We start from the raw sequence: 24,023 nt of genomic DNA, 5'->3' as shown, positions 1-24,023 counted from the left end.
TTGGTATTGAGGAATTTGCAGCAACAGATTCCGAATTCTTTCGTCTGATGGAAAGGTCAACCCCTCTTGGGTGTTTAGGATAGCTCCTAGGAACTGTTTTGAGGTGCTTGGCACCAGGCTTGATTTTTTTCTCGTTGAGGGAGAAGCCCAATTGGAAGAGGTGGTCGATAGTTCTTTGGATGTTTAGTCTGCAAATCAGGGGGGTGGGGGGTGGATGAGAACTACCCTGTAATGAGCAAGTCACCCAGGTAAGGGTACACTGGGATTGCCTCCGTGCGTAGGTGCGAGCCACCACCGCCAGTACCTTGGTGAATACCCTTGGAGCCGAGGCTATTCCGAAGGGTAACGCCTTGAATTGGTAGTGCTGGTTGTCTATCTTGAAGCGCAGCAATCTTCTGTGTGCTGGGAACATTGAAATATGAAAATAGGCATCTTTCATATCCAATGTTGCCATGTAATCCCCTTTTTTAGTAGGGGGATTACCTCTTGCAATGTAGTCATGCAGAATTTTTGTGGCTTGACATACTTGTTTGCAGGGCGCAAATCTAATACTGGGCGCATTGTTAGATTTTTTTTGGCACAAGGAAGTAGGTTGAATAAATACCCCCGTTTACCTGGCTGCACGGGACAACTTCTATGGCGTCCTTTGAAAGCAGAATGGTGATTTTCTGGTGTTCCAACAAGTGTACCTTCTGTTGTGGGGGGGCCCTAGTAGTTCTATACAGTACCCTGCGGACACTGAACAGCACCCACCTGTCCGAAGTGATCCCCTCCCATACATGGCTGAAGGTGGAAATGCGCCCCCCTACTGGGGATGCATGGGAGGGGACCCAAAGCGGAACGTCACTGTTAGCCGGATGACGTACCACCTCTGGCGGGGCTGCCTCTGCCTCTAGTGTGGTCCCTGCGTTGGCCTCTTGGGGAGCCATGAGATGTCTGGAACTGATTGTTGCCCCATGAGGTTCCTTGATTGTGGTAGTAGTTAGAACCCCTCTGTGAACTTTGGCCGCGAAAACGATGAAAATTGTTTCCTTTTTGTCCTGAGGGTTTATTTGTGAGTTGGCCGAGATACTTTAATGTCTTGTACTCATCTTTAGCGGTCTTTGGGGCCTCCTCCACTGCTTTACCGAACAGAACGTTGGGCTCTACCGGCAGGTCTATGAGAGTGGCTTGAGTTTCGGGTTTGAACCCTGACTGCCTCAGCCAAGCGTGGCGCTTTATAACCGTGCCCTCGGCTATCAACCTTCCAGAGTTATCTGCTGCATCAAAATTTGTTTTTAGGATGCACCCAGATACGGACCTTCCGTCTGCTACAACTGGCCTTTTAGGGACTCAGGTGTGGAGGATACGAAGACAACTACCTCTTCCCATTGATGGCAGTTATAGCTTGCCAAAAAAGTGGCACTGTTGGCGATGCGTGCCTGATAGGCTGAAGTGGAGGCCACTTTCCTACCAGAGAGTATATTCTTTTGCTTTCTTTATCGGGGTGGGGGGGGGGGTGCTTCAGAAGAAGCATGAGGTGCACCTGCCCCCTTTCTGGTGGTTTTAACTACCAGGGAGTCAGGTTTTAATTGACCCCTAATGTACATAGGATCAGAGGGTGCAACATGAAATAATTTTTCGACTCGTGGATTAACCGCACAAGTCAGATTTGGGGTTACCAGCGAGGGATCAATCCTACGTTGGATAGATTTTAATATAGGAATAGCCTGGGTAATGGCTCTTTTGTCTCCTAGGATCTCTTCCTCGAAATCACACAGCGGACCAATGGTGTGCCCCACGGACATCAGCAAGGACACTGTACAATGTTGCACCCTAGGGCTTTCCAAGGCCGAAAGGGGTCCGTCGAAAGTTGACTTCGTCCGACAGGCTGTGTTGTCCTGGTCTTGATTCTTCACCGCGTCGAGAAGCGGAGGTTGAAAAGGACAGAAAGAGTAACTATTTTTTAAACTTTGCATAAGCAAATGCCGTTTGCGGAAATTGAACTACGCTCACGAGGGCTGAAAAAAAAAAAAAACAATCCGAGGACCTCGACGCGTGAAGGACCATGGGTACAGTGGACATCACACTAGGGATAGTATTACTGGCACACCCTGTCGACGTCCCTTTTCGAGTTTTGAAAACAACAACTAATACTCTGCAGGTTCCACTGGAGGGAGCCTTATGACTATCGTGAGGGAGTACAGAAAAGAAAAAAAAGCAGTAGACGTCTATGTTCCTTCCATCAGAGCGGGCAGAAGGGTGGGCGCATGTGAATCTAAGCAGATACAATCATCAGAAATGCTTCAACGGTAAGTAATGCACGTCTTCTGATGCTTGTTAATCTGTTTAGAATCACATGCTCTGCATAGACTAGCGAGCACTACCCGGAGTTGGAGGTGGGTTGTGAGAAGCAACAGTAGTGAAAATATGTCTTAGTACTGCTTGTCCCACCGGAGAATCGGACATAGAATGAGTGTCTAGCCAGTGTTTTGTAAAGGTGTGTACAGAACTCCAGGTTGCTGCTTTGCAAATGGATTCTAGGGGAACATTTGCAATGAATGCTATGGAACCCCCGTGCCTCGAGTAGTGTGTGTTCTAGGCTTTAAGGGCAGTTCTCTCTTAGCAACAGAGTAAGAGAGTGTGATGCATTTCACAATTCACCTTGAGATAGTAGATTTGGAGGCAGGGTCTACCTCTCCACCCGCCGCCACTGAAATGAAAAACCGATTTGCCTTTCTTAGTGGTCGAGTTCTTTCCATGTGAAACATTACTGCTTTGTGTACATCCAGTGGGTGCAGGGCTTCTGTGTCCCATGCTTGAGGGGTTTTGAAAGAACATAGGTAGTTCTATGGGCTGGTTCACATGGAACTTTAGTGCGCAGAACCACCTTATCTCTGAACTGTAACAAAGGGATGTAGAACTGAGAGGGCCTGTAGTTCACTGACCCTCCTTATGGAAGTAATAGCTATTAAAAAGGCAGTCTTGTAGGTGCAATCTTTGAGACTTGTTTTATGCATGGGCACGAATGGAGACCCCATAAGTCTAGTCAATACCACATACAGGTCCCATCCGGGAGCCGGGTTAGAAATGGGAGGGGGAATTCTCTTTACTCCCTCCATGAAAGCCTTAATAACTGGTATCTTCCACCATGACAGCTTCTGTTGTGACGTAGTGTAGGCTGAAAGACCAGTGAACTTTAGAGAGTTAAAAACCAGGCCAGAGTCTAGTAAAAGAGTCAGATACAAAACAATATGGGTAGGAAAGCAGTCAATGGGGTTGATGCTCTTAGAATTGCACCAGATGACAAAACGCTTCCTCTTACTCGAATAGCAATATTGTGTATTAGGTTTTCGTGCCTCTCTGAGTAGGTCCATACATCTGAGGGAGTTGTAGGTGCCCAAACTCTATGACCTCAGGAGCCAGGCCGCTAAGTTCAGTTTGTTTGTTTATTATTTATAATGCGCATCAGACCCGGAGGTAAAAGGGCGCAGCGATACAAGATAATGCAAGGCTTAGTTACAGGAAATCAACAGTGTGGAGCATAAATTACAGAACAAGGCAAGACATTCTTATTATGTATTCTTATTATGTACAGATATTACAGTCATTATGTACAAAGATATGGTTGTTTCTATGTGAAACATGAGCGTGTGGCGCATATCTTACAATGGCGGAGTTTACAAGTATTTACACGTGTTATATGTTGAAGTGGCAAGTAGTGGTAGCAGGTTGGGATGATCAATGTTGATTACAGTGATCAGCGTTTGCGGGCATGGGTGAAGTTTCTCCCCTTTGTCCTGAGACAACATGTTGTACGGGCAAGGCAGTTTCATTGGAGGAGATGGAGACATCAGATGAGCAAACCAGGGTTGGCGGGCCCACATGGGGGCCACCAGTATCATGGTGACTGGTATCTGGTGCATCTTCGCCCTTCCCCTTCCGATCCACTTTATATCAGGGGTCATGCTACTTCAGATTCCCTGGTGGTAACTACAACCAGGAAGAGGGCAGGGTTCCCCCTGTCCACAAGGGAAACACCCCCTGATAAGGAGTCCAAACGGTTATACGTACTAGGGAAAAGGGTCACAATTGCTGTGGCTTTTTCCACTCGCATAGCTAACACAACTTTGTTGGCTAGCTATTCAGACGTCTAATGGAACATGCTACAAGAGGGCCTTCAAGAAGTCAGTGAACCGCTGCGGGCTCGCCTGCTTTCCATTGTAGCTGAAGGCAAACCGGTTAATCAGAGTATTCTCAAAAATACTTTAGATTCGGCAGAAACAGCTGGCAGGACTTTGGCACAAGGTACCCTCCTAAAGAGGCACGCATGGTTACGAAACTCTGGTTTCTGTTTTGTAGTGTAGCAATCTTGTTGGCTAAGGCATTTTGGATTTCTGAACACCAATTTCTATCTTTGGTACAAGTATCTGGTGGTGCTATAGGGGTTTCTACTTCTTTGAGGATGGAGAATAATTCCTTCATGTTTGATTTGGCATGGGCTATGCGGGAATCGAATGAGGTTTGTTTTGCTAGGCAAATTTCTTTTTTGTACAGGGCAGCGAGTTTAGTCAATTTGAGTTTATTGGCTGCTGAAGGGAGTTTTTTCCAGGTGGCCTCGCAGTTTCTTTTTTGCTGCCTTAAGCTTTTGAGGAAGGTGTGTACCATTTGTTCAAGTGCATTTTGGGCTTGCTAGGTCTGAGTTTGAAGGGGGCGATTAGGTCCAGCGAGGTGGACATGACTTTATTGTATTCTTCAACCAAAGTCTCAGGATCCAAGTTGTCAGGGAGTGAGTTAAGTGTGGGGAGTACGTTCGGGATCAGCCTCTCCACAGTGATATTTCTCATGAGTGTAGGTGGAGCCCTGCTAATCGGCAGGGGTGGGGGTCGGATAGTAGAGAGCCTGAACAATACCAGATAGTGGTAAGTCCAAGCTACAGGTGAAATGTTGGTTATATTAGCTAGACAATTGTAGTCATCCACCCAGTCGAGTATTCTGCCTTTGACATGTGTAGGTTCCATACTTCTTCGGGTAAATACTAATTCGGAGAGGGTATTAAATCGTAGTGCTGGCAGACTTGTCTTCCAGGTCATTGAAACCCATATTAAAGTCCCCAAGGGTGAGTACTTGAGTGGCACTTTTAAGGTTGCTAGATAGGATGATGTTAATGTCCTCGTCAAATGTGCCTATTGGGCCTGGGGGGCGGTAAAATCAAGTGGATGTTGAGGGTTTGAATTCAAGTGGATGTTGGAGTTGGGTCTGTCTTGTCTCAAGATGGAATAATTATCTGGGACTGCGAGCATGAGCATAGGGCCTGCTGACGGATGTAGCCATGTCTCCGTGATAGCAAGGAGGTCAAGGTCTTCTTTGAGGATCAGGTCTGCAATTTCTGTTGCATGAGCTACTAACGATCTGGCATTGATCAAGGCTTCTTTGAATTGGGGACTCACAGTGGTTGTAGTAGTTGTAGTAGGGGGGTGGTCTTGTATAGTTTCAGGTTTGCTCTGGTTGGATGGACTATGGAAGTTTGGGGTCAGACCTCTGAACTGTGTTAGGTTGTAGGGTAGTTAAACAAGGCCGAACTGTTGAGGTTCTTCGTCTTTGTATAGTAGGCATAGAGTGGGTGAGAGGCTCAAATTTTAGCTAATCTAGCTCGGAGTCTTAAATTCCTGTCAATGGTAGGGCAGGGGAAGCTAGTAGGTAATGTTGGAAGTGAGTTATTTATGTCTAGAGGTGTACTACTAAATGACTTAATGTTAGGTAAAGTCGAGTACATATTAATAGGTGCGTGAGGTGACATGCTAGACAGTGCTATTTTATTTATGAGGAGCAGGAGGCAGGCGAGCACTAGTGACCAAGGGAAACATGCTAAGTAGTTATAGCAGGTGTGTTAGGATAATTGGATGGTTGGCCTAGCGCTTGGGAAAGGTGCTCAGCCCTAGGCAGGATTGGGCTCCCCCTAGACAAAATAGGTCATAGTAAATCCATGAAGGTAGGGTGAAGCACAGAAGACTCCGGCCACATAGAAATGGGTGGTGCTGGCCGTATGGCATCAGGCAGTTATATGGCAAGCAAATTCGGACCAGGTAATGGCGAGGCAGAAAGCATAACGCAAGGCAATGGGAGGCACCAGCCTTATTCAGATAGGTAGAGGGTTCAAACTCAATACCCTAATGGCGTGGGCCTCATGCACAAGCAGAAGTAGAGGGGTAGGCAGACATAGGGGTCCTATCCACACATTAACAATGCTGTAATGGCAAAAGAGAATATCATCAGTTTCAGGATGAGGTAGGTTGATTAAAGATGCAAACAAACATGTTCAATTTTTCTACTCTAGGATTGACTGCCCTTCTTAGGGTGGGTGTCCACGAAGGAGCCAGCGTTTCTTGATTGAGTTCAACAAAGGAATAGCCTGGCTAGCCAGTGGTTTTTCTTTCAGGATGTCTTCGACAAAATCAGCCTCGGGTACAGCTTCCTGAGTAGCAATCTGGAAATGTTCAGCTGCCCGCCTTAAGATCGCGTTAAACGCGATCTGGTGTTCAACTGGGGAGGCCCGTCGAGTGAGTGTGGTAGGGGGGAATCCATGCACAGGGCGTCAGGTTCTGGAGTTGAGTAGGTGATGCCCACGGCTGAGGGTCGATCCGGTCGTGGTTGTCCTACCAACCCTCTGTGTGGTCAATGTGTTCATCCACAGGGTCCCCAAATGGATATTCATCCTGATTAAATTGGTCTACAGGGATCTCATCCTTAGTGAGGTCATGAGTCTTCTTCCTGAAAAGGATCAAAAGTCTTTTGAAACTTTGCAACAGGGGGAAAATCACTTTCTTCGAGGCCTTTTGGGTGTGGACTTCTCAGAGTTCCACAAACCTCTCTAACCTATTTCATACACCCCTCAAACTCCTCTCTGGTCCATATTGAGGAATCACAGGGGTCTAGGGGTGGGAAAGGCTCTTCTAGTTGGTCTTCTGCTGCAGAACGTCGAGATTCTTCTTTTAACGTCGAAGAAAGAGACCCAGAGCCCTCTGAAAAGTCCTTTCGAGGTTATTGTAAGATGGGGTGTGCTGGGTCTAGAAAGTTACAATGGTAATTAAAGTCAATGTCACTGTACTGCTCTTGGGAACAGTAGTTTATCCAAGAGAAGGTATTTAACTTGGGAAATCTGAAAGACTTCCCTGTGCCACTGCACTAAAGGTGCTATGTGACACAATGTAAAAGATGATGCCTATGTAGTTTGTCAGACTCCACAACCAAAAGAAACCGTGTTAAACAAACGACTCTAGGGCCCAAAACATGGTCCATAGTTCCAGTACATTCATGTGCAACACCAGCTCTTCTGGCAGCCACAGGCCTCTGGCGTGAAGACTTCCAGTGTGGGCTCCCCATCCTTCCAGAGACGCATCCACCGTGACAAACAGTCTGGCACCAAGTACTTCTTTTCCAGCTGGTCTCTTCACTGGGGCTGTAGAGGGGTTCATCAACGCCAGCCCCTCGTCCCAAATGTCATCCAGGAGGGGGGAACGAAAGGATGGTCTTCCTCTTCGCCTCCCGGCGCTGATACAAGAAGCCTTCCTCCTTCTCTGGCATGAGCTGGACCAGATCTGAAGCTTGGGCGATCATCGCGTGGAAAGACCCCACCTCGTCCAGTGGAGAGGTTCTGGGCGGAGGTGATGGGAGGTCCCCCATCATATCATCATACGTGTCCTTTGTCGCTGTGTCAGTGTCCCTCGGGGAGAGGGGCGATGGAGAAGGAGGTGAAGGGTGGCATGGAGGTGTAGGATGCCTCCTCTTCTTGGCCGGTGGTTCCCTGGTGTCAACGGGCGGCTGGAACTGGTGCCATGGGAGGAGAGGGCACTGGGGTCGCCGGGATCCTCCTCTGCATTTCCGACACCAGAGTGTGGAGAGAATGTCTAGTGAGATGTATCGAGGCGGCATCTGGGGTGTAGGGATGGTAGGCGCTGGGGCCTCATCGTCCTGGGGCCCCTCGCCGTCACCTCCGTGGACAGTATCCTGTCGTCGCCCCCGTCATGGGGCGAATCTCCGGTGTTATCGTCATCATCGCCCACCTGGACAAAGTTAATATCTGCTGAAGAAAGGTCTATACCCTGCAGACCTTTGACACCCCGCTCCCCCTTCTTCGGGAACAGAGGGGTTGGTGTAGGGCTGAGGTCCGGCATCCTCTTCCCCACCCCCTCCCAAGTCTTTAAGTCTTTTCCACAGCGGTGCTCGACGCCTGGGTGGTGGTGGTGGGGGGGTGGGAAGAGACACCCTTCACGTTGCCTGGGCCACCCTGCAGGTCTGCCCCTGCAGTCTTCCACAGAGACGCCGCCACTACCTTGAGGGAGGGCGACTTCTTCCCATGGTACACCTGGGCCTTCACGGAGAGGCTGGTCCCCTTGCTGGTTGTGTCAGACCCCTTGTCTTGCTTGGCCTTCTCCTTCGGGGCCTTGTTAGACCCCTGGTCTCCCTTGGCCTTCTCCATCATGGGTGGGTCGGACACCACACCCTGCCTGGCCTTCTCCAGATTCTCTCTCAACTTCCCCGGAGTGGTTGACTTTCTCTTGGACGTCAATCCAGAGTGGTGGTTGGAGACCATTGCAGACGGAGAGGACGATTGTGTTCTGACCGTCGCGGGACCCACTGCAGTAGCAACCCCAACGGAAGCGGCCTTGCAGTGCTTGGCCTTCTGTTGGGCCCCCACGGGTGGGGCACTGTCAAAGGACTAAGAAGCCCACTCAGGTTTTCTGGATCTGGGAGAGGCATGCCCCTGGGTGACAACCAGGGTAGAGGCCTTGAACTCCAACCACGCTTCCAAGTGACGTGCGCTTCGAGAAGCCAGGGCAAAACGCACAATCCTCCTCCTTGTGCATCGGGTGCAAGTAATACAGGTACTGGGAACGCTGGTCATCCATCTACACATTCCGCAAACCGTAGTTGGAGCAAAGCTTGAGGAGTGAAGATCGGTCCTTCTCATCCGACATGATCCACGTAGTGTAGGCCTGAAGAAGCTCCTGGAAGCCTCCAAGAAGAACACTCAATGAAAATAGCCCTTGAGGGGCTGAAAGAAATCCGAAACGGGTCGCCCCCATTAGTCGGATGAATGACCAATGGCGCACACAGGCTCGACTGACCAAAAAATAGAGTTTCACAAAAGCTCGAAGAACAAAGCACCAGGACGTCCAACACTTGAACGTGCGGTTAAAATCTGAAGATGGCTGCCAGAGGAGGGGCTTAGGTAGAGGGCAGTCATTGGCTGGGGACAGCATCACCCAAAGCTCAGTGATTGGTTTATACAAGACACAGTATAGAAACAAAACAAACACTTTCTTTTACTGACTATGGGGAATATTCATAAGCATGTGAATCCATGCCAGACCCCATGCTGGAGAAAGTTACCAAACCTTGTTTGCCGCATAGAGTAAATCTCAAGAAGGACCTTTACAAGAAATGGTGAAAAAAAGATGACCGGGCCATTTTGACAAACTGGGCACCCATGGGTGCAATACTGCAGCTGCAATTGCAGCACACGGTAAAAACAAACCATTGCCAGCAGCCATTAATTGCGGCAAGGGTAACATAAAATTGTTACATGAGAAAGTAGATAAAAGGTATACCAAGTAATCTGCTCCCCCCCCCAAACACTATGTAGGATAGCGTGTGCTGGGTCTACAAAGTTACAATGGGGGCCTCTCCCCCATTGATCCTCGTCAGAACCACGTCGAGTTCCCACGCCAGGGCAGGTGCCTTCACTGGCAGGAAAGAACTGAAAAGTTCTTTGAGAAACTCCTTGATGAGTAAGTGGGACCAAAGTGAAGATCTTCCTGGTCACCTGGTGTAGCGGGAGATAGCCACCAGATGTACGATGGAGGGGTCTGCCAGTACGGCCTTAGCCAAGGAGATCAAGGACGGCAGGATCTGTGGGGCTGACACCCTCAAAAGGAGTAATCTTCTGTGACCGGCACCACGTAGTGAAACTCTTCCACTTGTGACGTAGCACTTCAAAGTTGACGACATACTGGCTTTGGCGAGGATTTCCCTGTAGTCCGTCAGCAACTCCTACCCTCCCAACTCTAGGGCTGCAGGAGCCAAGCCCTCAGGTTCAGCGATCCTGGGTCGTGATGCATTAATGTGCCTCCTTCTCTGGTGAGAAGATCCGGAACCACTGGCAGCTTGACCAGAGGTGACACCGACAGGCTGAGAAGGGGCGGGAACCAAATCTGTCTCAGCCACGTTGGGGCAATGAGCATCATCCTGCAATGACACGGAGTGTGTCGATGACTCGTAACAGGAGGAAACTCGTACAGAAGCAGCCCTTCCCACGGGAAGGAGAACGTGTCCCCCAGGGTCCTCAGTTGGTGGAATCTGCTGGCAAACTTCTGGCATTTGGAGTTTGCCGCCGTCGCAAATAGATCGAGCTGGGGCCTGCTCCACTTGACAAAGAGGGTTCCACCTGATCCTGCCGAAGTTCCCACTCATTGCAGGCGTGCAGTTCCCAGCTGAGAGTCTGCAATGGTGTCCTCGACTCCCGCTAGGTGAAGAGGGACGAGGAACATCCCTTGTCAGACAGCCCAGAGCCACAAGTCCTGCGCTTCCTTGGAGAGCGCCGGGGATAGAGTGCTACCTTATTTCCTGATGTAAAACATGGTGATGGTGGTGTCCATTAAGATCCCCACCACCTTGCCCTTCGTAGACGGAAGGAACAACTTGAGGGCCCAGAACACTGCTGTAGCTCAAGGATGTTAATATGGAGATCCTTCTCCTCCAGCAACCACAGGCCTCTGGCGTGTAGACGTCCGGTGTGGGCTCCCCAGACCTCCAGGGAAGTGTCCGTGGTGACGTTCTCCTGGTATGGGCGGTTTTGGAATCCCATTCCCTGGGCAATGTTTGCGCAGACGCTCCCACCATCCTATCGCCCAACGGAACTCGTCATGGAACAGGATCTTGTCTGTGAAGCTTCCGGACACCTGAAGCCAGCGCGCGTCCAGGAATTCCTTTAGGGGTCGTATTTGCAACCTGCAGAGCTGCATGAGGTATATGCAGGACATCATGCCCGGTAACGACTTGAAGGCCCGTACGGTGGCCGTCTTCTTTCGACAGTCGGTGCACCTACCCTTGAATAGCTCTCCTCCGAGGGCAAAGCCCGGCAAGGCACTGTATTGAGTCTGGCGCCTAGGAACAGAGCGGTCTGCGATGGCGTGAAGGACTTTGGAAAGTTGACAGAATACTAGATCCGACAGTAACCAGACAGTCCTCTGTGTGCCCGTCAGCCAGCTCCCTCGAGAGGGCGCAAATCGACCAGTCGTCCAGGTACGGGTATAAATGTACGCCCTGTAGACGCAGATGGTGCGCCACCGGACCAGGCACTTCATGAACACCATGGGGGCCCAACTTCAAGACGCAAGGTAAAGCCTTCCACTGGTAGTGCTGTCCCTCCACCACGAAGCGTAGAAACCTTCAACGTTTCTTGTGGATGGGGACGTGGAAATAGGTGTCCTCCAGATCCGTCGGCAAGAAGCGTCCTTTTTCCAGTTGGTGTTGCAACGTGACCACTCTGAACTTTTGGGACTTTAGATATTTGTTGAGACGTCGTAGGTCTAGGATGGGCCTCCAGACCCCAGTCTTCTTCCTGACCAGAAAGTATCTGGAATGGACTCCTGAGCCCTGCAGCCATTAGGGAACTAGCTCTATGGCCCCCTTTTTGCAGCATGGCCCATACGTCTTCCAGGAGCTGAGGGATGTGCTGCTCCTGCCGGGCAACCGGTAGGATCCGCGGACACCTACGTTGAAATTCCAGGGTGTGTCCTTGGGCGAGAGCATCTAGCAACCATCTGTCAGTGATGATCTTTCTCCACTCGCTGATGAACGTCGTCAGCCGGCCTCCCACCGGGGTGCGTGGGTGGGGGCCAGATGTCCGAGTCGGTTCAGGCTTGCTTCGGCGCCGCCGTCCTGCCATGCGGGCGACGCTGTCCTCTGCCACCGTAGGCCTGGGAATGGCCTCTGTAGGCTTCCCGAGTTGTGGATCTGAAAGTTTGACGTTACGAAGTGGAGAAAACATTTGAAGACGTGCTCGACTTCCCCCCTGGAGGAGCGAAAAGAAAAGCGGTGCTGCTGGAGAGTGCCCAGGGAACTGGCCGTCTCTATCAGTTTTGTTAACCTGGAGAGACTCATTCACAACCTGTGTCAGCGAAGTCCAATGCCACTGATGGCATGATCAGACGCCACTTTCCCTTCCTGGAAGAGTGATTGCCCCCCCCCCCATCTTATCGTCGGGGAGGAACTCAATAGGCCCCAGCTTGTACCACAACTCCCCGTCGTACCTGGCTAGGATCACAAGTGCATTGGTCGCCTTGATAGTGGACGCCGCATTGTAAATCACCTTCACCATGGCATCAGTCTTCTTCCTGTCGCTGTCCAAAGGGACCGAACACCACAATAACAGGTTGGCCGACTGTTTCCTCGTGACCAAAGACGTCACCAAATCCAGCGATTGCTGCGACCTCAGGCACTTGGGTGCAAAGTCCAGCACCCTATATTTCTTCTCCAGCCTATCCAGTTTGGCTGGAGCCGTGCAAGGTTGTTCATGAGAGCCAGACCCTCCTCCCAAACATTGTCCAGAAGGGGCACTGACCAGGATCGGCTTTCTCTTGGCCTCGCGCCTCTGGTACAAGAAGCCCTCCTTGGTTTCCTCAGGCACCAGCCGGAATAGTTCAGAGGCTCTGGATATCGTGGAGTGGAACGATCCCAATTCATCCGGTGGGGACAACTTATGTGCTGCATCCAAATGTGGAGATTCACTGTCCACTGCACAGATATCCCCGTCCTCATCTGTCATCGTGGCCGTATCGGTTCCTGTGCCTGCTGTGGGAGAAGGGACCAGACGTGGTGCCAGAGGTTGAAATGGGGACGTCGGATGACGCTTCCGCTTCTTTGCCGGAGGCTGATCGGGGACCACAGGTACTGGAGCCCTGGAGGCATCCTTATCTGGATCTCTGACAAGGTGCGTCGAGTCAAACACAAAGGAGGGGTCCACACTGAGAATAGTTTGAATAGTTTTTTTTTTCACTAATAAAATGGTCAAATTGTTTCAGACATATCCTTGATATTTCTTACCTGTGACTCTGTATAGGAGCACAGAATATTTTTTGTTGAAGAAAAGCACAATGACAGTAATTTAGATTGATCTCAGTGTGGACCCCTCCTTTGTGTTTGTATTAGGCCCATATATTGCCCTGAATCCACACTGACACTTTAGGGGCTACCCTACTCTTTCGTGTAACAAGGTGTGTCGAGTCGACAGAATGTCCAAGAAAATGTCCCTCGGTGGAGCAGGCAGACCATGGAAAACTCATGGACCGTGTGTAAGGACTCCTCCTCCTCCTCCTCGTCCATGGATGAGACCTCCATGGCTTGAGCGATGGCTGTTTCGGGGCCACTCCCCCACACATGGGACCTTGAACCGGGGTCTGAGTCGGTTTCACACCTTCTGGCGTGCCTGCAGACTGCCAAAGTCACTGCGGCAGTGTCGCGCCTTGGGGATAGGGTCACGTGAGCCGTGGGAGCTACCTTTGCAGGATCAGCACCCTTAGCTGTCGTGGCAGTAGCAGTCATCGACAGTCGCCGACAATGTCTTAACCTGTGCCAGTTGGACCCGCTTGTGGTGTTCAGCCTTTTTCTCCTCAGTGGGCAGCTTCTCGGTTTTCTCACATAGTTTAGCCAGGGTAGATGACTTCCTCATTGAAGAGGAGCTCGATGGTAGGCTGGCAATGGAGGTAGAAGGTATTGGTGATCGCTCCCTATCCACTTTGGGTCCTGCTTCGCAGCTAACCCGGAGGACTTGCGCTTTACGCCTTGTCTTGGGCCCCCACGGATGAGGCACCATCAAAAGGACTTAGAAGACTGCTCCTCTGAACGACTGGTCCCGAGTGAGGCATGACCCTGCACGGAGCATGGGCCAGAGACCTTGCGTTAAGCCATGCCGCCAGCCTACTATGCCTGTCCCTCAATGTTTTCGTCAGAAATCCAAGGCAAATCTCACTCTACCTCCCTGTGGTCCGAATACAGGCAGTAGAGCGATTGTAGGCATTTGTCCTCTACAAACACATTCCGTAGCCCGCATTTGGTGCAGAGCCTGAAGATGGATCTTTCCTCCTTCTCATCCATCATTGTCAGAGGGCGCAAAGTAGTCCCAAAAGCCTTGTAGAATCTTGAACGATCTTTGCTCCCAACACTGAATAAATCTGAAGATGGCTGCTATAGTAAGGGCTTAGGGAGAGGACCGTCATTGGATGGGGGGGGCAGTATGACCCAAAGGACAGTGATTGGTTTAGAGGAGAAATAGTTTGTAAGTGAAAGTGAAACAGTATTTCTTTTACTGCGAATTCCCAGCCTGACGGGGAATATTCAGGAGCATGTGAATCCATGCCAGACCCCATGCTGGAGAAATATTAAGAAACAGTCCTGTGCCATAGAGTGGCACAGGACCCCCATTTGTTGGAGTAACATATTAGGTCAGTCAATGTGCGTGATCACTACAGGCAAGCATGGGGAACAATTAGACAATGGTAGAGGCTCTGGTACAAAAAATGAGGAGGGTCATGACTAGGGATGTAACGGTGTAACGGTATACCGTTAAAGATACCGTGAACCACTTAATTGAACAATAACCGTCACATTGTTTATACCGTTCATACGGTGAAGTGTGCTTTTCAATCTGATTTGGAAAGGCTACAGTAAGCAATGGCTGCGCAGTCTTGGTTTTGCACTGTTGGATGTGCCGTCTGCCAAGTAGTTTCAGTTGGAGCAGTTTTTAATGCCATTCCATAAACCACGCACGCCTTACACAAAATCAATATGTTAGCAATAGGAAGAATAGATACAGTGCCAAGAAGGAAAAGGGTTTACTTTGGGGTGGCGGCTTTGGGGTTTATATATTTATAATGGATGATGCTCTCTAAACATATGACAATGGGGGATTTCCCTGGTTCTATCATTGAATTTACATATAATAAGTCACACTGCGAAATTCACTCATCTCTGTGGGTATTCCCTGCTGCCATACCAAAGGGTAACATGTCAGTGATTACTGAAAACCTTTTGGCCCGCAAGTAAACTAAAGGCTGTAACGTAAAGTGTGAGTGTGTGTGTGTGTGTGTGTGTACGTGCACAAGCGTATACTACCATCAGCCTCCATTGATCTGTGGCATGCAGGTTATCAAGATGACAACATGTTCATCTTCACCAGTAGCCACTGGGGAAGCAAAAAGCCTAAATGACCACTTAAGAAAAGCTATTCAGTTTGCTTTGCCAATTGCAGCAGGCCTCCACCCCACCCCCTCCTCTCCACACGTGTGTTTGGTGGAAGCAAGGCATTTCAGTGGAAAGTATGATGAAAAGCCCAATTCTGGCCCTGGGTGCCTGGTTTTGTTTGTGAGGATACATCTGTCAATTTATGACCTTTTAGAAAATATTTGTTAAGATCAGTTAACTCCACCTGCTATACCGCGATAACCATGATATACCGTCATTTGGCAAGAAGGTTATCGTACCGTCATAAAACGAATACCGTGACACCCCTAGTCATGACTGCGCATACTGGTAAAGCCACATCCTGAAAAGAAGCATAGGGGGCCATCTCAGTTATGCAGGATTTTTGTGGAAGAGATTAGATGGAGTCTGCCAGTTCACTGAGGCTTTGGACCTTTATTGCTGGTTCTGCTCCAGGCGGGGGTAGGCATACAGGCAAGCCTCTTATTGTTACAGACATCCGCATCTCAGTATCAATTTTTAAGCACAGGTTGTAGTGAGAAGCCAATTTTGTTAAAAACAGCATTGAATCTGGAGTCAGACACACGGAATTGCGATGCAGAGCGCCGGGGATGCAGTGCGAGTCATATTTGGACAGAGATACAGTTGGTGCTGGGAGAAGGCGCACAAAGTTGGAAAGCATAGTGGTTGGACCAGATAAGTCAGCTAGGGCGGAATGGCGTGTGCTAGAGGCGTTTGTGAGAGCAGCGCACTGAATACTAATGAATGTCAGCATTTTGACAGCCGGGAAATGCTTACCGTGCTGTGTAGTTTTCACAATGCAAAGCACTGCATGGACAAAACGTGAACGCATATTCTCCATGGAAGTCAGGTGAATTAGCAGCCGCAGTAGGCACCAAGGAATTGGTTCGGGAAGGCCTAATCATCTGCTGCATGCACTATGCATGCACAGAAAGGCACAAACAGGTAACAGTCTTTCTTCTGGGCCTTCCTTTGGCGGACCTGCCAGCTCTGGCAATAATACTGTGATAGGCCATCAGAGGGCAAACCCGTGGTTCTCGGAGGCGGGATGTCCGCCGGGCCTGCAGGGGAGGGTGTTTCAAGGCCAACTGCAGAAGCCATCTTACCAAGCCCTGCTTTTTATGTTTCCACAGAACAAAGACTACTGACATCAATTTTAAAGCCCACCAACAATATTATGAGCTATTGATGGAATGGAACAAAGTCTTTCTCTGATGCCTGGATACTTCAAGAAGTCACAATGTGTTAATTTCTGCAAGTGGCTGACGGTTCCCACTTCATGTCTGGGCAGAAGTCTAGAACGTCACTAAAAGCTAGTCGGCGTATTCGATTTCAAGGACTGTGTCCATCATGCAACCCCTTTGAAAGCACACTGTGCTGGACACACAATTTATTTAGAGAAGCTTCACCAGGATGCTAAGGCCCGGTTGAGTGACAGAGGCATTGTTTTCAACATTTCCATTTTTCAATTCCAGTTATTGCACTATTTTTCAATGCCCACTATTGTGTGGAAGAGAGATGCTATAGAGAACAAGGTAGGGAAAATTGCCATTAAAACAAGAGTCCCTGCCACACTGAGCATTAGCACAGAATAAACCAATCCCATCTTATTCTCCATACCTTGCTATCCAGTCTGGTGTATCATCATCTTCTGTTGGTGGAGTAAAAGCCAACAGCTGAGTAATAAGTTCACTATCCGATCCAGTTGATAGGCCCACACCGTGTCGCATCAACTACAAAGAAACAACAATTTTGGACAAAATACAAGTGTCATGGCAAATTTACAAGTAGCAAAATGAGACTTAGAAGCCCATTATGATTGCATTGGATGCTCGCAAGCTACTGCTTACTGTGTGAGGCATCAGAAACATTAGGAGCAGGGTACACAAATGCAAGTTGAAAGCTACTAGCCAGCCATAAAAATGTCACTCGCCACCTCAATTCTATACATCCACACAGCATACACATTTCTTATTTGCTAAGAGTCAAATTTCACTAGCCGATGGCTAGTGGCGAGTGCACATTTTACACCCAAAGTAGGAGAATCAAGAATACATTTTGAAGAATAGATAGGTTTATTTTCCCCTTCTGCATCAGTGATCAAAACATTTGCATGGCACCAGAAAATGTCTCTTCAAGTAATTCCTAGGACAGTGAGATTTCTAAACAATTTCTTATACACATTTTACTCCTATTAGGACCAAACTTGCTAACTTTACATGGCTATTGGAAACAATCAAATAATGCAGAGTGGATGCTCATTTAGTTCTTGCAATCGAAAAGCACAATAAATCAAAAAGCTATACCTGGTGTCGCGCCAACCCCTGCTTAACATTTGCCTAGTGTCAAGGCCAGCACATCCATTTAAGATTAAGTAGCTAGTAATTCATAGAAAGGGAGTTCGTGCACCAGATATGTGTTAGGTAGCCACAGTCATTATGTTCACTACTGTAAGCTTTCGGCTAGATTCCACATCCACTTAAAAATTGGGAAAATGTATGCACTTTTCTTTTGGAAACTGTAAAAGGCGAACGTGATCTGAATGAACAAACTGAAAGGAAAAGCAACTACAGAAAGAAAGCAAAGATTCCATATTAATTAGTAAATGCCCTTTAAATGGCCATCAATAGATTCATAAAATGAGCTCTTGAAAAGCCTTATATATGGAACAGGTGTGTGCTACAACGCAAAGTTATAATCAACTAAAAGTACTTTCCAGGATTGATCCCGAGCGTGTTTAATGTATTGGCTGCTTTGAGTGAGCACTTTTGTCAGTACTGTCTCTACCTGACATTCAGGAAAACATGAAGTCCTATTAGTACTGATAAGTATATTCACAAACAAAACTATTCTTGTGTGTTTCATTGTCTGGCAAAAGAAAACGTACCTGTGCAAAAAGATATTATAGAAGTTAGAACCAAGCCAGAGAGCTTAAACTGGTCATTTATAGAAGATAGGTTGTTCTTAATGTTTGTTTGTTCTTAATGTTTGCATGCAGTATTTACCCGTCAGAGACATTACATTTTTTAGTCCATCAATCTGAGGGTGTGGAAGAAGTTGTGTGTAGGTATACATTTGGGTGTAGGTGTGTGTGGGGGGGTGCAAATATGTGTGCGCAGTGTGAAGAAGTGTGTGCAAACGCACACAAGTTAACTGGTAACGTTCTTTCGACTGGATGTTCCTCCAATGTATTCCACATCTTTGACATGTAATGTCCACAGCTGTGATGCTTCGGAAAGATTTTCGGCAAAGGGTGTCCTGCGTCGATGATGTCGGGTCTATGTCCCTCGAAGGCCTCCGTCGAGGGAGACGTCACCGGATGTTATAAATAGGACGCACACCGCACGTAGCCTCACTTCATGTTTTTTCCCTCCACGTGTCACCTGCTCGTATACAATGCCGGCTTGACTGCACATAGCCCTGAGGGAACGCAAGCTGCAATAGAATATGAAATTCTTCAGACGGGCAGGCTGGGAGGGCGATGTGGAATACGTTGGAGGAACATCCAGTCGAAAGAACCTAACCAGTTGGTAAGTAACTTGTTCTTCGAATGGATTGTGTCCTCCAACGTATTCTACATATTTGACAGACTCCAAAAGCAGTATCAGTGAATGAAGGAGGGAGAAGAATTTACAATACCCAATCAGATGGCAGAATAAAGCACTGCTTTACCAAAAGCCATATCCTGACCATGTAAAGTATCCAGGGAGTAATGCTTGACAAAGGTGTGGATGGAAGCCCACGTTGCAGCATCACAAATATTAATAGGAACTGTCCACTGCAGGGCTGTGGATGTAGCCACACCCCTAGTGGAGTGAGCTCGCAACCCCTCAGGAGGGTCCTTGCCCGCCAATCTAACATTCAGCAATGGCGAGGATAATCCATCTGTACAAGGTCTGTTTGGTAACAGCCTGGCCCAATCAGTGTACCCCACAAAAAGCTGGTCGCCCACTCTGACCCTTGACATCCTGAAATATAAAAGCTCAAAGCTCTCCTAGAGTCCAACCTATGGAGTCGCTCCTCTTCCTTACCAGGATGGGGGAGGGAATAGAAAGCAGGAAGTACCACTTTCTTGCTCAAGACACTACCTTAGGTAGAAAGGACGACGTACACTCAGTACAACCCTATCCTTGTGGAACACAGTAAAGGGTGGCTTAGATGAAAGTGCCTGCAATTCACTCACTCTGCGAGCAGATGTAACTGCAACCAAGAAAACCGTCTTGATGGACAACAGTCTCAACGGACAAGAGTGCAGAGATTCAAATGGAGCATCCATCAGGAATTTCAAGACTAAATTCAGATCCCAAACCGGCACCTGAAAAGGGGACAGTGGGAACACATTTGTGAGCCCTTTTAGAAATTGAGAAATCAAAGGAATCTTAAAATAAGAACACTCCTCAGACAAGTGCTTGAAAATGGACAGAGCCGCCAGGAAGTCTTTAATGGTACCCACTTGAAGACCCCTGTGGGCCAAAGAAAGCAAGAACGAACCATTGTAATGGAACACTGTTTCCTCTGCACCAGTTGAAAAACCTACGCCAACAGCAACGGTACAGGGATTTGCTTGCCGGCCGCCTGGCCGAAAGCAACACCTCCATCACGTCATCCAGGAGGTCCCAATCCTTACATCTCAACCTTTCAGAAACCAAGCGTGAAGGTAGAGAGAGAGAGAACGAACGCGAGCACACACGAGCACGAGCACACACGAGCACGAGCACGAGCACACACACACACACACACCCCTCTCCCCCTCCCTCCATCCCTCGAGAGAGAAGGTCCTCTGTGTGGGCACGACAGCGTGGAGGACAGATGAACATTTCTAGAAGGTCCGGGTACCACGCTCTCCTGGCACAATCCGGAGCAATGAGGATCATGTGTGACCCGAATCTCTGCAACCTCCTTAGCACCTGAGGAATGACGGGGACCGGAAGGAAACGCGTACAGAAGAGGGAACGTCCAATCAACGAAGAACGCGTCCCCTGAGGCTCCGCTCAGAGGAAATTCGCTTGAGCAAAATCTCTCGCACTTCCAGTTGGCACTGGTCGCAAACAGATCCATTTGAGGGGTTCCGCAAAGATCTCCTGAAGGACTTCCTGAGCCAACTCCCACTCATGGGAGATCGTGCTCTGCCTACTCAGAGTACGCCGCTGCCTTCTCCTCTCCGGCTAGATGCCGAGAGTGAGATTCCTTGCTGCATCGCCCACAAACAGAGCTGTATCACCACTCTAAACAGCGAGAGCGACCCTAACCCCACTTTTATTGAGGTAATGCATGGCCACTGTATTGTCCGTCATGATCAGGACACTCTTCCCCCGCACAGAGGGCAGAAAAGCCTTCAGGGCTAGCCTGATGGCCCTCAGTGTCAAAAGGTTTATGTGGCGTTTGGACTCAGACGGAGACCAACGACCGCTGGTGGTCAGCTCGTTGGCGTGAGACCCCCATCCTGTGAGGCAAGCGCCCGTCACCACTGTCACCTCCGGCCATGGTTGCCAAAAAAGCTCCCCCTTCATCAGATTCCCTTCGCTGGCCCACCCCAGAAGATCCTGCAAGACAGAGTGGAATCTGAACGGGATCCAACATCTTGCCTGAGAATCGCGATCACTGCATCTTGAGAGCTCATTGAAGGGATCTCATCCTCAGTGTGGCCTCGGGCACCAGAAAAATGCAGGATGCTATGACTCCGAGCAACCTTAAGAAATCAAAAGCCAGATGACTCTGGGCATGTTGGAATCGGTTTACCATCTGTACAATGTGATGAGCCCTCACCTTGGGAGGCAAGCACGTCCCCAAGGATGTGTCTAACATAGCCCTGATGTACTGGAGCTGCTGGGAAGGTGTCATATGGGACTTCTTGAAATTGAGGGAGAAGCCCAGCCTGTGAATGGAGCGGCAGGTGAGGCGGAGATGATCAAAAGTTTGTTCGGGAGAACGCGCCCGGGTCAGACAGTCCTCCAGGTAGGGGTAGATGTGGACCCTCCCCCACCCCCCGGCGTACGCTGCCACCACCACCATTACCTTAGTGAAGACCCTCGGGCGGAAGTCAATCCGAATGGCAGAACCCGAAACTGAAAGTGCGAGTTGCCAGTCGCAAACCTCAGGTATTTTCTGTGCTTTGGTTGGATAGGCACGTGAAAATTAGCATCCGGTAGGTCTAGCGACACAAACCAATCCTGAAGTTGAAGGGCCCGAAGGACCTGAGATAGAGTAACCGTCTTCAAGCGATGCAAATCCAAGATGGGTCTCAGTCCTGCACAAGGAGCGGATCCGGAAACTTCCCAAGAGATTCCCCGGTGGATTCTCGTGAGGTCGCTTTAGGAAGGGAAGGCAGTAGCCATGGGCTATAGTTTCCAGAACCCACGCATCTGAAGTAATGGCTCGCCATTCGAGATGCTCAGACAGTCTGCCCCCAACCAGCGAACAACGGGACCTGGCCTCATAGCTGTCTGTTCTGGAGCGGCTGCGGCAGTGCCTGAAGGCAAAGAGGCAGCTGCCTGAGCGGCTTTGGCACCCCCGTCCACCACGGGTACTTTTACAGTAGCCCCTTTGTTTAGTGGCTCCTTTCGCTCTACCAAAAGAGGAGTAGTAACGAAAGAACCCCCCCCCTTCTGCTGCTGTCCCCTAGGACGAAAAGGCGGAGGTTGATGCACAGCTGCACCCAAAGGTCTAGCAGCTGCTTTGGAGGTCTGCAACCTCTCAAGGCTCTCGTCAGCCTGGCTGCCAAACAAATGCGAACCATCAAAGGGCATGTTGAGAAGACAGGTTTGCACATCTGGAGCAAAACCAAACTTATGCAACCATGCAAACATGCGTATCGCGGTGCTCGCAGCCATGGACCGGCTAACACCATCAGCCGTGTCCAATACAGACTGAAGGGATTCACACATGGCATCCTTGCCATCCTGCACAAGAGCAAGGAACTCATCCCTTTCTTCCCCCTCAGCAACACGCTCAGCCACTAGAGAGAATTCCACAGTTTGTGTGAAAACCTTGCCAAGACACAGGTGAAGTTGGCAGACTTCAGTGCCATACGCCCAGCTGAAAATACCATGCGAAGCGCTCGTCTATCAGGAGGGATGGTAGGGAACGCCGCCTGCCTTGAGGTGGCCGTGGCCGCCTGAACCACCAAACTCTCAGGAGTGGGGCGAGTGGCTAGGTAGCCAGGGTCGCTACTGGCTGGATGGCATTTCTTAGTCAACGACTTGTTGACTGCCGGAAGAGGCTCTGGGGTCTGCCACCCTTTTCTGTAATGCCAAAGGAAAAGGCAACACTGGGTCAGTGGACGGACCCTGATCTAAAATATCAATCAGGTCATCCTGATCGAATGCAAACCGAGGGCCGGACCACCCTAGGTACTCCGTAACCCTCGACATCAACGTCTTATAGGAGCATTCAGCATGAGCCCCAGGCTCTGGCCTACCAAACTCACCTCAGGAGACGTGTCAAGGCCACTGGATCATGTAGAGACTGACAGAGATCCTCCAACTGACTGTCCTCAGAAAAGACCATGTCAGGCGCCTCAGGTGTTACACCAGGATTACCAAAGGGCTCCAAATCCACCTCAGACCTCTCCTCATCCTCAAATGTCCTGCAGAGAAAGTAGAACTCCTTCCTAGGGACAGGAGTGGTCCTGGAAGCAAGAACAGGCCTCACAGTCTTTGATGGAGCCTTCCTCGGAGGATCCACAGTCACAGGGGCTTCCAATGGCAAATTCTGGCCATTTGGGCCTGATGGCGTCGAGGGCCCCAATGGTCTCGGCATCGACAAGGGTGCCGAAGGCTGCGAGGGCCGGCCCGAATGCAAAGCCCCAACAGCCTCACTCGATGGACATAGTGCCAACGGTGTCGATGCAGACCTCAAGCCCTTTCCAGATTTCTGCGGTTTTGTTGGGGACGAAGACTGATCTAGAGGGTCTCTGGCGATCCACCAGAGCCTGGTCCGACCGGGACCTCGACAGTTCCCGATGTTTATCGCGCAGAGTGCCCGCGAGCATCGGACCGAGACCGTTCCCTGCCGGCTTCCATCGAAGGAGCGGACGGAACGGTGCCCTGGGATTGAAAAATCACCAGCATTTGCTCCCTGAATGCCTCCCATTCCTCAAGAGTAGAGGATTTAGTGGGACAAGCCACTTTCCTCACAGAGCCATCATCTGACAAAGATGGGGAAGGCGAACTGTGACGCCGCTTCCAGGAGTGCCTCGACGAGGACGAGTTGGGACCTAGATCCGCTAGATTTCTTCCGACAGGGAGAGTCACCCCTCGAGTTGTCGGTGGAAATACCTGTAGACTTTTTGGTTTTACGAGGTTTGGAAACCCGACCTACCTGCAACTTCCCCTTACGCTCCCGCAAGGCATTGGCAGTCAACAACTGGCACTTCGAGCAGTCGTCAGTATCATGGCTTTCACCCAGACACCACAAATAGATACGGTGTGGATCCGGGATGGACATTTTGGACTTAGTCCCGGCATGTCTTAAAACCAGACCGCGGAGTCGGTGGGGTAGAAGACAAAGCCATGCTCTCAAAGAAGATACCGTGAGGAGCACACAGTTCTCGCAACAAACACATTTGCAGAAAAAAAATGGAACCGAGGCTATGGGCGCCGTGTGCCCTATTTATAACATCCAGTGACGTCACCATCGACGTAGGCCTTCGAGGGACATCGACCCGACGCATTCAACGTTAACGCCCTCAGCCAAATATTTTTTCGAAGAAGCACATCTGTGGACATTACATGTCAAAGATGTGGAATGTGGAGGACACAATC

The 24,023-nt window shown here is 49.6% G+C and overlaps 1 protein-coding gene across 2 annotated transcripts in view; it reads right to left on the bottom strand.

The window, feature by feature from the left end:
- PPAT (phosphoribosyl pyrophosphate amidotransferase) overlaps nt 1-24,023 on the bottom strand; it is a 444,376-nt gene that overhangs the window by 256,562 nt on the left and 163,791 nt on the right. For both annotated transcript variants that reach the window (XM_069631602.1, XM_069631603.1), the window contains one exon: nt 16,882-16,994. In XM_069631602.1, coding sequence (XP_069487703.1) covers nt 16,882-16,994 — 113 coding nt within the window. The remainder of the gene's footprint in view (nt 1-16,881; nt 16,995-24,023) is intronic.

The sequence above is a fragment of the Ambystoma mexicanum genome, chromosome 6q (assembly GCF_040938575.1).
Source record: "Ambystoma mexicanum isolate Mex_15411 chromosome 6q, UKY_AmexF1_1, whole genome shotgun sequence".
Classification (NCBI taxonomy): Eukaryota; Metazoa; Chordata; class Amphibia; order Caudata; family Ambystomatidae; genus Ambystoma; species Ambystoma mexicanum.
The sequence above is the reverse complement of the archived record's forward strand: the minus strand, read 5'-3'. Positions and strand labels throughout refer to the sequence as shown.